At 36.3% G+C, this 14753-nt stretch overlaps 1 protein-coding gene across 5 annotated transcripts in view; it reads right to left on the bottom strand.

Annotated features, from left to right (window-relative positions):
* RPS6KA3 (ribosomal protein S6 kinase A3) overlaps positions 1 to 14753 on the bottom strand; it is a 116217-nt gene that overhangs the window by 40661 nt on the left and 60803 nt on the right. For all 5 annotated transcript variants that reach the window (XM_066248844.1, XM_066248839.1, XM_066248842.1 and 2 more), the window contains 4 exons: positions 13991 to 14072; positions 3826 to 3906; positions 3032 to 3111; positions 2330 to 2436 (listed from right to left, as the gene is read on the bottom strand). In XM_066248844.1, coding sequence (XP_066104941.1) covers positions 2330 to 2436; positions 3032 to 3111; positions 3826 to 3906; positions 13991 to 14072 — 350 coding nt within the window. The remainder of the gene's footprint in view (positions 1 to 2329; positions 2437 to 3031; positions 3112 to 3825; positions 3907 to 13990; positions 14073 to 14753) is intronic.

Raw genomic sequence — 14753 nt, 5'->3', positions numbered from 1 at the left:
TAAAGATGAAAATTTCTCCCATATGATGGTTTTTAATGGGGTCATTTAACAAATGTTATTTCAATATAACAGCACTGTCTAGACATGTATGTGGAAGCTCTCACATGAGCAGTTGTATTTACACCTGATCTTAGTAAACCACTGTGACAGGGCCCATGTTTTTTATGACCAATGTTTATACAATGGCCTAAAATATATTCAAGGAAATAAAACACTAACATATTTTTATTATGAATGTTTAATCTTATATTTATAGTAATATTTTTCTCCTAAGCATTATATGCTTGAATATTTACTCTTATCAGGAATTACATTTTATGCAGTGATAGTTAGAAATTGGGAAAAGGATAAGAAAAAAAGTCATTGATTATCTGGGGAATAAAAATAGAATCATATGAAACATTCCAAAACAAAATACATTAATAAGCAAACAAAATATAAAAGTATAACAATTTCTAAATGATCACTTAACAGGAATTCCAAAGGCGCATTTCCTCTGTTACCTATTTGCTATATGTTATGTAAATTTTGCATGTAACATTTTAATGTAAGGAATATCTGAATTCTTGATAAAGATGATGGTAACATAACTCTGAAAATACTAAAAATCACTGAATTGTATACTTTAAGCAGATGAATTGTATGCTAGGTGAATTATATCTAAATAAAGTTGTTGAAAAATTCTTTTAGAGCAAGGCTCATTTAAATCCTTTAAAAGGGAAAGAAACCTTTCTTACTAGAAGTGATAAACACAAATTAAAACACAGAAGTGTGTACAGTTGAAATATTAGCTTCTTTTTTTTTTCAGAGACAGAGTGTCAGAGAGAGGGATAGACAGGGACAGACACGAACGGCGAGATGAGAAGCATCAATCATTAGTTTTTTCGTTGCGTATTGCGACAACTTAGTTTTTCATTGATTACTTTCTCATATGTGCCTTGACCGTGGGCCTTCAGCAGACCGAGTAATCCCTTGCTCGAGCCAGCGACCTTGGGTTGAAGCTGGTGAGCTTTGCTCAAACCAAATGAGCCCGCGCTCAAGCTGGTGACCTCGGGGTCTTGAACCTGGGTCCTCGGCATCCCAGTCCAATGCTCTATCCACTGCGCCACCGCCTGGTCAGGCTGAAATATTAGCTTCTTGATTAACTGCCATTATAAAAGCAATGGGAAATCAGCTCACCTCACACTTAAAATCAGAAATCATTTGGAGAAGAAAATTTCCAATAAATAGTAGTTGGAGGGAAGCATTAGCTCTACACGATACCTCATACCAAAAAAATTTCTAGATGGAGTTACAGGTAAAAAAAGAAACCATAAAATCAGGAAGAAAAATATCTGATAATGGGATTGGAAAAGCCTTCCTAAGAATAAAGGTCATAGAAGACATCACGGAAGAAAAGACTGATATATCTGATGGAGGAAAAAAGTATTGTGTAGGTTAAAATAACATAAATAATGTGAAAAGATAAACTAGAAAAATGTATTTGCAATATACAGGGTGGGGCTAAAGTGGGGTTACAGTTGTGAGTATGCAAAAGTTTATTCTTGTATTATTATTAATTGTTATATTATTTTTCATATAAACAACCGTAAACATACTTTTGTCCCACCCTGTATGCCAAATGGTTAAATTCTTTTTTTTTCCCCAAATGGTTAAATTCTTAATTTGTAAAGGTCTCTTGTAAATCAAGGGGGAAAAAATAACATTCCAAAGGAAACATGAACAAAAGCCATAAACAGAAACATCTCTCAAAAAAGACAAATTGCCAATAATCATATGAATATAGATTTCAACCGCTTTAAAAATCAAAGGATGCGCCTGACCAAGCGGTGGCGCAGTGGATAGAGCGTCGGACTGGGATGCCGAGGACCCAGGTTCGAGACCCCGAGGTCGCCAGCTTGAGCCCAAGGTCGCTAGCTCCAGAAAGGGGTCACTCGGTCTGCTGAAGGCCCGTGGTCAAGGCACATGTGAGAAAGCAATCAGTGAACAACTAAGGTGCCGCAACGAAAAACTGATGCTTCTCATCTCTCTCCGTTCCTGTCTGTCTGTCCCTATCTATCCCTCTCTCTGATTCTCTGTCTCTGTCAAAATAAATAAATAAATAAATAAATAAATAAAATCAAAGGAGGCAAATGAAAGCAAGATCCCATTAGCAGAAATTCTGATGAAAAGATATTTCAAAGTATGAGGATATACAATGTTAGCAGAAATATGAAGCATGTGTACTGTACTGCAATGCTGTGTGTGTTCTTATTAAGTAATTTTGTTTTTTATTACCTCCTAAGCAATGACATTACATTGTATTCAACTTAGTAGCATGATTCCTTACTTTTCTGGCTTTAAGTCTCTATAGATTATTCCCAGGCTATGTAGATGGTCTAAAGCAAGTGCGAGTTCAGCCAAGTAGAATTTGACATCTTCTTCTGTGAACATCACCTAAAATCAAACAATAGTTTTCCTGTATTTTTGTTTTATCTGTAATTTTCATTTAAAGTTCCATCCCATAGTTTAAATAATCAAAAATTATAAATATGCTATTACATCTAATTTTACCCTCAAGTTACTTATGAAAGAAATTTGCAAAAATTACCAATCAGTCAACTAATCACTTGCTAAATGCTAAATATGCACAGGGTGGGGGGAATAACTTTGCATTTTATTAAGTAACAATTATATTCACAATTGTGTCATTGTCGCCCCACCACAGTAAAATCCTAAAATGAAAAGTAATCTTTAAAATGCATGCTGAATTTCCACTACAATTGTTTAAGGATATCTTATTGATATTGCTTCCGAAAAAAAACTGTAAGTAAAAGAAGCAGGACAAAAGATCAAAACAGTTAATCAATTTAAAGTCCTACTTTCAGAATAAATTCAAAAGGTAGAAAATAACTCTTTTTTGGCTCTAATTCCTCAACATAAGAACCTGTGCCACTACAGAAAATATGATAAACATAATATGCAAATATAACAAAGCTTTAGTTGAAACAGGATGAGTATCAATAGATTAAAAATAAAATTTATTACATACCTCTTTGGATAAGCGTGTAAACAAATCTCCTCCCCTGAGAAAATCCAAAATAAGATACAACTTCCCTTCAGTTTGAAAAGCTGAATGAAGAAATGAAAATTGTTGTTTAATCCACCATCATCTATTTTCTTAGGCTTATATTAAGTCAATTCACTCAAAAATGATTCTTATTTTTAGCAAATATTATATCGTAGATCTGAGCTGATTTTTATTTAAACGACAGCCACTGATTTCTCTTAGTTTTCATAGACAAGTGTTAAACGCAGTGTTTCTTTTTATGGAACCACTAGAACATTTGTTAGATTTTCTTCAGGCAATGAAGTCTCTCAGGAATACAATAATTTTAAAGCATATGATCAATAAGAAAAATCCCCAAAAGAAAAAGGCTTACTTAAACATGAAACAAAATACAAAAACCATCTCACTTTACTACAGAAAAAATGTGGGTTGGTTTGCTTTAATTACTCATAATAAGAATCACCATACATTTTACCCACTGAAAATAATCACATATGCCTTTGGGGAAAAGAGAGTGATACAAGTTTCAGGACATTAGGGATCTTTCTTGCTTTTAAGTTGAGCTAACACATGGGCTCTTTAATGCTGCTACATTATTATTAATATAATAAAAAGTGATTATTATTATCTGTTCCTATGGGTACCCACTCAGACACTATAATGTTTAAAAGAAACAAGCCAAACGTGATAAAAGCTACTCCAGTTTGTATAAATAATGATTTAATTTTTATGACTTTAGTACCTGTATCTGCTAACCACAGTACTTTATAACTTACCATAATGCAATTTGACAATAAAAGGATGGTTAACTTCTACCAAGATATCACGCTCCATTTTTGTCCGAACACGGTCTCGAACTACAAAATATCACACATATGGTTATAATGCAATAGCTTTCAGAGACGATCTTACTCTTGACTTTCCAAAATCCGTGACTCTATTTTTACTAAATTATATAACCAGAATTGTGTCTACTTCTAAAATACATGCTTCAAGTTAAAAACAACAACAACAGAGATTGTATTTGGTATGGCTTTCACATCAAATTTACAAGTGTTTTAATCAAAGTTATAAAAAAAATGACCAAAAAGAACAACTTTTTAAAAAAGGAATAGATTTCAATACCTTATCAACTCAATTCAACCAACATTCATGAAGCATCTACCACATGTGCAGACGTGGGGAAGGATGGCTGTGCCCCCAGAGGTCTATTCTAAGGGGGGATGGAGGGAGAGAGGAGATACTGTGGGGCAGCTAACTGGACAAAGGCTGTTTGCCCTGAGAAAGGTCTGGATTCATAACTGTGTCATCTGGAGCAAGTCATTTCAACTCTCTGAGCCTCAGTTATACCTTGTATCTATGAAATGGGGATAGTCTACGGTACTTCTGGGGGCTGTGTGACCATTTGAGATAGGTGTACATCCTAGCTCCTGGTCTATAAGAGCTAGCCAATTCAATGGTGGCTAGAGTACCATGGATATAATAAAGAGAAAAAATGGGCTATTATCGCAATAAGCAGTAGAGAAAGTCAGAGAAGGGAAAGGGCAGTGTTACTTGCACAAAAAGGCTAGAGGAAAGAGAGGTAGGTTAGGGACTTCTAGTGGAATTTCGATGGGAGGGAGGGGTTGGGTGCGGAGAAGAGAAGTCCAGGTATGGAGCACCAGTGCAAACCAGGACCTGGTGACATGCACGGTGAACAGGAAGGAGACCAATCTGTGTAGGAAGTGGGGAGGTGACGTAGGGAGGGTCCAGATTCTGGACAACTTGAAATGCCAGGAGAATTCACATTTGACCCTGTAAGCAAAGTTCTCTTTTACCCACCATATATTTTCTGAGCAAATTCTATGTGCCAGGAAGGCACTAGGAGACATAAATAAAAGAATGTTCAAGAAGGTCATAATCTGGTGGAAATGATAGACAAGTAAATAAATGATTACAATACATTCTGAGAAGTAGTATAATTGTGTTGGCAGCTCAATGGATTTTAGAGGATCTTCGTTGTGACACCTTAGTTGTTCATTGATTGCTTTCTCATATGTGCCTTGACCACGGGCCTTCAACAGACCGAGTAACCCCTTGCTGGAGCCAGCAACCTTGGATCCAAGCTGGTGAGCTTTTGTTCAAACCAGATGAGCCCGCGCTCAAGCTGGTGACCTCAGGGTCTCGAACCTGGGTCCTCACGTGCCAGCCCAATGCTCTATCCACTGTGCCACCGCTTGGTCAGGCTCATTAAAGTTTTAATGTTTTTCTGTTGCATAGTAAGGATAAATCATAGATAACTTCTATTTTTCAGGCCAGAGTGACTGAACAGTTGTGCCAAAGATTAAATAAAAAGAATGGCAAAGACAATCTTTTTGGAGGGTCAGAGAGAAAGATGAGTTGGTTTTCTTTTCAATTTAAGGTGACCACAGATATTTAAAACACTGAAATAAGACCTCTGGGGGAAAAAAACAAAGAAGCTAAAAAAATAAAATGTTTCCCATTCTACTAATTTTCCACTTTCAACTGGGGAATTTTGGAGCCAGTGACTGAAAGTGGTCAAACCTGGAATAGAAATCAATTGCTCTAGATATCTATGTAGCTCTCTTTAACTGACTTGTTCAGCTAGTGTATCGAATTAAATAGCAACCTCTGATTTCATGATCTTGTCCTATCACTACAACTCCGGTGTCTTATATCCAACAGGCCCTTTTTATTATTTATGGGAACGAGGTTCATCGCCTAGGCCAGCTGGTAACTTTTCCCCAGTTTACCTCCATCTGTCCTTTTCCCACTGCTACCCAGACAATCTCGGATTAAGTTCCTATTACCTTAGAGCTGGATTCCAAATTCCTACCTCTTTCAAAAACTATGCAGACCTTACAAAGTTTATCAGTTAAAAACCACTCCTTTAGGCCCTGGCCGGTTGGCTCAGTGGTAGAGCATCGGCCCAGTGTGTGGAAGTCCTGGGTTCGATTCCCTACCAGGGCACACAGGAGTAGTGACCATCTGCTTCTCTACCCTTTCTCCTCTCCTTCCTCTCTATTTCTCTCTTCCCCTCCCACAGCCAAGGCTCCATGGGAGCACAGTTGGCCCAGACACTGAGAATGGCTCCATGGCCTCCACTTCAGGCACTAGAGTGGCTCCAGTTGGAATCGCCCCCTGGTGGGCATGCCGGGTGGATCTTGGTTGGGCACATGCGGGAGTCTGTCTGACTGCCTCCCCGCTTCTCACTTTGGAAAAATACAAAAAAAAAATAAAAGAAAAAGAAAAAAAATCACTCCTTTGTTCAATAAGCAGCAAAAATATCCATCAATGTATTTACTGTATAGCCCTTTTCTATTATTTTAACACAACAGAAAGAATAATTACTTGGGAGACAAAAACTATAGCTTAATAGCCATGCTAATAACTAGTTGAGTTACCTTGGTCAAATCCTTCCTGCTACCTTCTCTATAAAATGAGAGGCTAGAACAAGATCTAATGAGATCGTTTCCTTATAGGTAACATTGATGAAATTGTTTAGTTGAAAATAAACAGTAAAATTCACTCACTAAAGAATTCCTTTATTTTGGCTGAGGTAGGACTGTATAATAATTATAATTTTGATTCTTTTACTTATATAAAAACTTAGTGACAAATATAAATCATCCTATAATCAGGAATTTTGATTAAAACATAGTAGTTTGGGCCTGACCTGTGGTGGTACAGTGGATAAAGTGTCAACCTGGAACGCTGAGGTCACCGGTTCAAAACCCTGGGCTTGCCTAGTCATGGCACATATGGGAGTTGATGCTTCCTATTCCTCCACCTTTCTCTCTCTCTGCTTTTTAAAATGAATAAATAAAAAAATAAAAAATAAAAAATAAAATAAAATGAATAAAGTCTTAAAAATAAAAATATTTAAAAGGATATACTGGTTTGTAAGAAGGCATGTTTTATGTGTTTAATATGCCAGTTAAATCTCAATAAAGTTGTTTTCTTTTAAACTGTTTTAAAATTTATTTATTTTTATTTTTAAAATTTTATTTTTCAATTACAGTTTACATTTAAAATTATTTTGTATTAATTTCAGGTCAAATCTTTTTAATAAAATGAAAAAAAAGAAGGCATGTTTTATATTGGTTAAACTCTAAACCCTGATACAGAATTTGTTAATATTGACTCATGCTGGAAAGTAACTACATTCCTCTGAAATAATTCTTTTCATGTACTAGTTATCAGTTTTAAACCTTCCTTGACTTGAACATAACAGTGAACAAGAAAAAGTGCTGTTTATGTTTCCAGGATGATATATTAAAAGACTGCTTTAAGCAATGGTTTACAAAACTACTCAGGCCCAAATAAGTACTTTATTAGGACAAAAATCCCCATAAGCTCAACCTAATGCTATTAACTTTTATTTGACCCCATTTATTGTATTAATAGGAACTTTAAAATGGAAAGAGACTTCTGGTTAAACATGGATGTTTTACTTTCTACTTTCTTCCAAAACCCCACTGAGATCACAATAATGGAACAATTATGCTCAAACTCACAAGGACAGAGACCAGGGGAGGAAGCAATAGCAGAAGATGAGTAAGTGGAAGCTCACACGGCAGATCAGAGAAAGCCAAAACATCAGCCTAAGGGAAGGAAGCCAGTGAGTAATAAGCAAATTCTCGCCACAACATCTTTTCCAATGGGCTTTTTGTTACCTCCTTCCTTAAACGAAGAAAAGATGACAAAGGATACCCAGGCATTTGAGACAAGGCTCTAAGCATGAGAAACAGTTATCAGAATAAACAAGAAAAAAAAGGAATAAAGTAAAAGAACAGAAGAAAACCTTAAAATAAAAATCAACCTTATAATTATATCTATCGAGAGTGAAGATAATATGGCATCCATGAAACAAGGAGCTTTAAAGAGGTGGGGGGAGGAAAGTATTTTCAACAAATACAGTAAAACGAAAAAAAAATGGACACAGAGCTCATAGATTAAAAGACTTAAAGAGATATCAACCAATTGCAAAATGCACACCTTATAAACAAATCTCAACTCAAACAAATTGCAGGGAGAAAAATGAATTATAAGAGTAGGACCAACTGGAAACTTGAAAACTGGATATCTGTATAGTAATTTTTAGTTGTGTGATAGAGTTACATTACCTCTCTGAAGAATCTTTATCTTTTAGGGATACATATGAAAATTTTTATAGAAGAAATTATACGCCTGACTTGTGGTGGCGCAGTGGATAAAGCGTGGACCTGAAACACTGAGGTCGCCGGTTTGAAACCCTGGGCTTGCCCAGTCAAGGCACATATGGGAGTCGATACTTTCTGCTCCTCCCCCTCCTCTCTCTCCCCCCTTCTCTAAAATGAATAAATAAAATCTTTTAAATAAAAAAAAAGAAGAAATTATACAATGCTTGGAATTTGCTTTAAAATACCAAGAGGGGAAGACTGAACATGAGCTGAGAAATGTTGAAGCTGAGAAGAGTATACGGGGGTCTCTATTTTTTTTTTTTGCTTCTTTCTGTAAATGTTTGACACTTACCACAATAAAATGATTTAAACAATGGAATAATTAGGGGGCCAACTTGGACTTGGGGAACATGTTAAGGACACTACTCATTTATGGATTCTTGCTGTATTGGCCAAGAGTTTGCTTAAAGGCTTTTAATCACTGTAAAAAAAATAGAGGACTAGATGAAGAAGATGGGGCACATATACACCATGGTATATTATTCAGATAGGAGAAATGGTGACATTGGATCACTTATAGCGGAATGGTGGAGCCTTGGTAGCATTGTGCGGAGTGAAATAAGCGAATCAGAAAAAAACAGGAACTGCAGGATTCCATACATTAGTGGGACATAAAAGCGAGACTGAGAGGCATGAACAGGAGTGTGGTGGCTATGGGGGGTGGGGGGAGGGAAGGAGGGAGAGGGGGAGGGGAGGGGGAGGGGTACAGAGAGAACTGGATAGAGGGTGGCAGAGGACGATCTCTCTTTGGGTGATGGGTATGCAACATAACTAAATGACAAGATAACCTGGAAATGTTTTCTTTGAATGTATGTACCCTGATTTATTGATGTCACCCCATTAAAATAAAAATTTATTTATATATAAGAAATTAAGACAGGGTAGCACTGGTATAAGGATAAACATAACACATCTATGAAATATAATTAATAGTTTAGGAATAAACCTTTACATTTATGACAAAAAAAAAGGAATAATTAGAGAACAAGGACAATCTAGAAAATTAAAAAATACGATAAAAACAAAAAAGTCAATAGAAGGGTCAGAATAATTTCCCAAAACTGAAGAAATAATTTTCCAAATTAAAGAGACATCTCATATGTAAGATGAATTTTTAAAACCCACAATAAGAATTACCACTATAAGAATCTTAGAACTCCAGGGATAAAGAGTAGATTGATTCTAAAGACTTCCAAAGAGGAAAAGCAGCTTACACACAAAGGACAGGGAATCAGAGTGGCAATATACTTCATAATTGCAACACAGGAAACTGGAAGACAATGGAAACAATGGCTTCATATATTTGAGGATTTCTGACCTAGAATTTTACACCTAGCCAAATTAAAAATCAAGTAGGGAGGGCAGAATAAAAGCATGCAAAGTCACAAAAAAATTCACCATCCTTTCACCCTTTCTGAGGTAGCTACAAAAAGATGTGTTCAACCAAAGCTAGAAAGTAAACTGAGAAACAGGCAGACACAGAATTTAGAAAAGGAGATCTAACACAGCGAAGATGTGAAGGAATGAGGCTCCAGTATATCATTTGGCTCAGTTAGGAACAATTTTTATAAAGCTCTAAGAATGTAAACAAAACGTTGACAGGGAAATTATGTGCGGGTGGTGGCATAAGAGTACTAAATCCTACTCTTACACGTTAGGGCGTCAACAGATTATGTCTCCAAATGAAAACAATAAAAACATTTCAAAATAAGAGTATTGAGTTTTGTGAGTTCTTTGTATATTTTGGATATCAGGCCCTTATCTGAGCTGTTATTTGAAAATATCATTTCTCATTTAGTTGGATGCCTGTTTGTTTTGTTGTCAGTTTCTCTTGCTGAGCAAAAACTTCTTAGTCTGATGTAGTCCCATTCATTTATCTTTGCCTTCACTTCTCTTGCCTTTGGAGTCAAATTCATAAAGTGCTCTTTATAACCAAGGTCCATGAGTTTAGATGACATCAGATCATTTACAACACCATGGATGGACCTTGACAACATTATATTGAGTAAAATAAGTATATCAGAAAAAACTAAGAACTATATGATTCCATACATAGGTGGGACATAAAAATGAGACTCAGAGACATGGACAAGAGTGTGGGGGTTACCGGGGGTGGGGTGGGGTGGGGGGAGGGGCACAAAGAAAACCAGATAGGTGACAGAAGACAATTTGGCTTTGGGTGATGGGTATGCAACATAATTAAATGTCAAAATAAAAAAAATAAAAAATACATAAAAAAAAACAAAATAAGAGTATTGAATGTGGAGGTAAATGGCAGGAGCAGCAGCTAAAGGGAACAAGTCATTGTCTCTGAGAGTCAAGAATTGGGGTAGGGGAGGGTCTGTAAGCATTGCTATTTTATAAGACTCTATACACATTATTACTTTGATAAAAGTAAAAATTAAATTTAAGAACACATTAAGAATTATCCAGCAGCCTATAATTCCAAGAAGTCAAATATTTTTGCTTTTCTATGGTCTCTTCTACAGTTTCTATTTAAGTAATTTTACAAATCTGTTAGAATTGTTCAGGCATATTTTTCCAATTAAGTTCATTTTTGTTATTATATTTGAAATAGTTCATTTAAATAATACCCTATTCAGTGCTATCCCATTAATTTTCTAAAGATTCCCCTATTTTTCAATATTTATGCTCATGACTAAATTCTCAATATTGTAAATAGTGTTACAATGAGAATTTTCAAGTGCATGAATGCTTTCTTTGAAGTTATTTCCTCAGGTTAATTTAGCAGCAATAATGGCTCTTTGTACTTATTACAAAACTGCTTTCCAATTTATGTTGTCATCATATGAAATAATGAGTTATTTCATATGCATTTCTGTATCAGCGAAATAGGACATTTCCCCCAAATTTTCTTTTACTCTTTTGCAAAAAATTTAATCTGAAATCCTTTAGGCGGAGACTGTAATGTTATTGCTTAGGAACTCTTAACTCAATCATTCCTTTTACATTTATTAGTTGGAATCCTCCTGTGAGGAGGTGCTCTCCCTTGTTCCCCATTACTTAATTCATGGATTAACTCACGGACTCTTATTTTACTCAGTGGGGTTATAATCTATCACTATCACTTTATTTTATGTTTTGTATTTTTCTGAAGTTAGAAGCAGGGAGGCAGTCAGACAGACAGACTCCCACATGCACCCCACCAGGAACCACCCGGCCTGCCCACCAGGGGGCGATGTTCTGCCCATCTAGGGCATTGCTCTGCTGCAATCGAAGCCATTCTAGCGCCTGAGGCAGAGGCCACAGAGCCATCCTCAGTGCCCGGGCCATCTTTGCTCCAATGGAGCCTTGGCTATGGGAGGGGAAAAGAGAGATGAGAGAAAGGAGAGGGGTAAGGATAGAGAAGCAAATGGGCACTTCTCCTATGTGCTCTGGCCAGGAATTGAACCCAGGACTTCCATATGCTAGTCTGACGCTCTACCGTTGAGCCAACCAGCCAGGGCTTACTATTATTTATTGCAATATTCAAATTGTCCTAGATTTGGCTTGTTAAGAACCGTTTAGCCTGATCAGGCAGTGGCGCAGTGGATAGAGCATTGGACTGGGATGTGGAGGACCCAGGTTCGAGACTCCAAGGTCGCCAGATTGAATGAGGGCTCATCTGGTTTGAGCAAAGCTCACCAGCTTGGACCCAAGTTCACTGGCTCGAGCAAGGGGTTACTTGGTCTGCTGAAGGCCTCTGGTCAAGGCACATATGAGAAAGCAATCAATGAACGACTAAGGTGTTGCAATGAAAAACTGATGATTGATGCTTCTCATCTCTCTCTGTTCCTGTCTGCCTGTCCCTATCTATCCCCTTCTCTGACTCTCTCTCTCTGTCTCTGTAAAAAAATAAACCAAAAAACCCTTTAATGATTTCCTTATATTAATATTTTGTAATATTTGAGGCAAATAATTTCCTGATTTCCTATTTCTACTATTTTTCATTGTATGAAAATTTTTTGTATTGTCATTTGTTTGTAATTTGCTCAATATCTCCTCACAAATTTTCTAGATTTCTTAACTTGGTTTTAGAGAAGACTAATTTTCCTAGGTTGCTCAGGAGAAGTTCAAATAAAATTTGTGAAATAATTATTTATTTTCCATTGTTCTGTATACCTGCTTTGTCATACAGCCCGGGAACTACTCAATATTTTGTAACAAATACACTGAAATTTGATATAAATACTTCTGTACTATTTTGTTCCACTGATTTGTATGTCTATTATTCCTCCATAACATACCAAATTATTACTGCTTTAAATAAGCTTTACATGTAATATAGCTCATTCCTTTGTCATTTATCTTTTTTAGAATACTTTTTGAGGTGTGTGCTTTTCAAATGAAATTTTGAGTATTTCAAGGAAAAATGCAACTGGGATCTTGATGATATGGAGCTAACTGGAGGCCTAGAGCAATACTGAGGTTCTTAATACCAGTTAGCCTTCTCTTAAAAGAATCACACATTTATTTCTTTTCCTGGTATCTTTTAGGGTTCTCATAGTTTCATATATATATAAATACACACACACACATATATGTATGCATACTGTATAACAATACAAATTCTGTTAGCTACATGAAAACTACTTTTCCTCCGGGGCGTCGCTCTGTTGCGACCAGAGCCACTCCAGCGCCTGGGGCAGAGGCCAAGGAGCCATCCCCAGCGCCCGGGCCATCTTTGCTCCAATGGAGCCTCGCTGTGGGAGGGGAAGAGAGAGACAGAGAGGAAGGAGAGGGGGAGGGGTGGAGAAGCAGATGGGCGCTTCTCCTGTGTGCCCTGGCCGGGAATCGAACCCGGGACTTCTGCACGCCAGGCCGATGCTCTACCACTGAGCCAACTGGCCAGGGCCTTGAGGATATAATTTAATATCTTGGTCCTAGCAAGAAACAAGTTAAGTAGTAAGGTGGGGGTGGGGAGTAAGAGATTAGATAAGAAAGAAACAAAATACATTTGGGAAGTGAGCAAGAGAAAGCAAGCAAAGGACGCCCTTAACAGGGGAAGGGGAAGTTTCTGGAATGATGATAACGCCTAGGGTGGGTGCCTACGTGGGGAGAATAACATTAGAAATAATAAAAATGATCATCACCAAAATTCCTGCCAGAATATTTTAAAAACTTTAGAAATTAAAGATAAATTGATGAGGAAAAAGTGATGTTAGGAATCAATACATAAAACTAGAAATTTTTGTGGTAAAATAACTAATACTACTAAATAAAAAAAGATTTAAGTACTTAAAAATCTATGTACGATTTCTTCTAATTGACTGTTTACCTATAAGAGTCAAATCCTACATTACATTTTTTCAAAATCAGAGACTTGGAATAAAAACTTGTGTGGAGGCCATAAGTCAAGACGATAGAGTCCTTAGAATCAAGCCTATTTTGCACACAGTAAAACAGTAAGTTTTAAAACCATTAAAATAGTTACGTTATTTTGAAGATGAATTGAACCCTGTTTTAATCTTCTAAACTTTTCCTTGCCTAAAGCCCAAGATGAATTTATAATACTTCTTTTATAACATGGAAACTCTCATGCTCACTAGTTATGATTGCTAGCCCAGTAGGAAAAACTCACTAAAAAGAAAGTCTAAATATAAAGATGGTAACAACAGCAACAGATTCAGAATGTAAGTGGCTTAGGAGTCACATGATGTGTATTGCGACCTTTTAACTTGTTTATGTTACACAAACATTACAAAGAGTAGCAGCTTACCTTTCAACGTGGCCTTCTTCAATACCTTCATGGCGTAAAGCTGTCTAGCATCAGAGCCTGAGATTTTTTTGACTAAGAAAACCTGTATTTAAATAAGATAAAATCTGTGTTACCAAGTTTCACAAACTATACCACTGTTGAAATAAGACCCCTGTTATATTATTTATTAATAGAAGATTCTGATACTTCTTTTTGTTGTTTGACAAATTCCAAAGAGCATGTAACATAGAAGACAGAAACAAAAATCTTCCAACTCTGTAGCAATTAGAGAAAAGTCGAACATGTTGAAAGTATAACACAGGTGGTGATTGCTCTGCTTTTTAACAAAAAGAAAATTCTTCTGACTCCATAAAAGTTGTTATATATGAGCTCCCTTTGAACACAATTTTCTGTTGATATAATTATTCATTCATGACTAGTCTTTTCTGTATATGAAAACTACACATATATTTCTCATTGCTGGGCAAAACAGTTCAAAACACGTACGTTGTAGAAGCCTAATCACATATTTCATGCAGCTTAGTAAGAACTTACCTTTTAAAAACCAGATGATCACATACACCTAAGTATGAAGAACACAATTCCTAAGTATGCTATTGAGCATCTTCATTTTGCAAATATTTTTAGCTCCTTCCGGCATATAGTGTGGGGTTTATACAAAATGAATCAGGCCTGTTCTAAATAGTTCATGGCTATGCTATAACATGGAGATTATACAACTAGTAAATCTCTTCTACTCATTTGACCATTAGTTTTATGATCT

Source organism: Saccopteryx bilineata, chromosome X (assembly GCF_036850765.1).
Source record: "Saccopteryx bilineata isolate mSacBil1 chromosome X, mSacBil1_pri_phased_curated, whole genome shotgun sequence".
Lineage (NCBI taxonomy): Eukaryota > Metazoa > Chordata > Mammalia > Chiroptera > Emballonuridae > Saccopteryx > Saccopteryx bilineata.
This window is presented reverse-complemented; position numbering and strand designations above follow the sequence as displayed.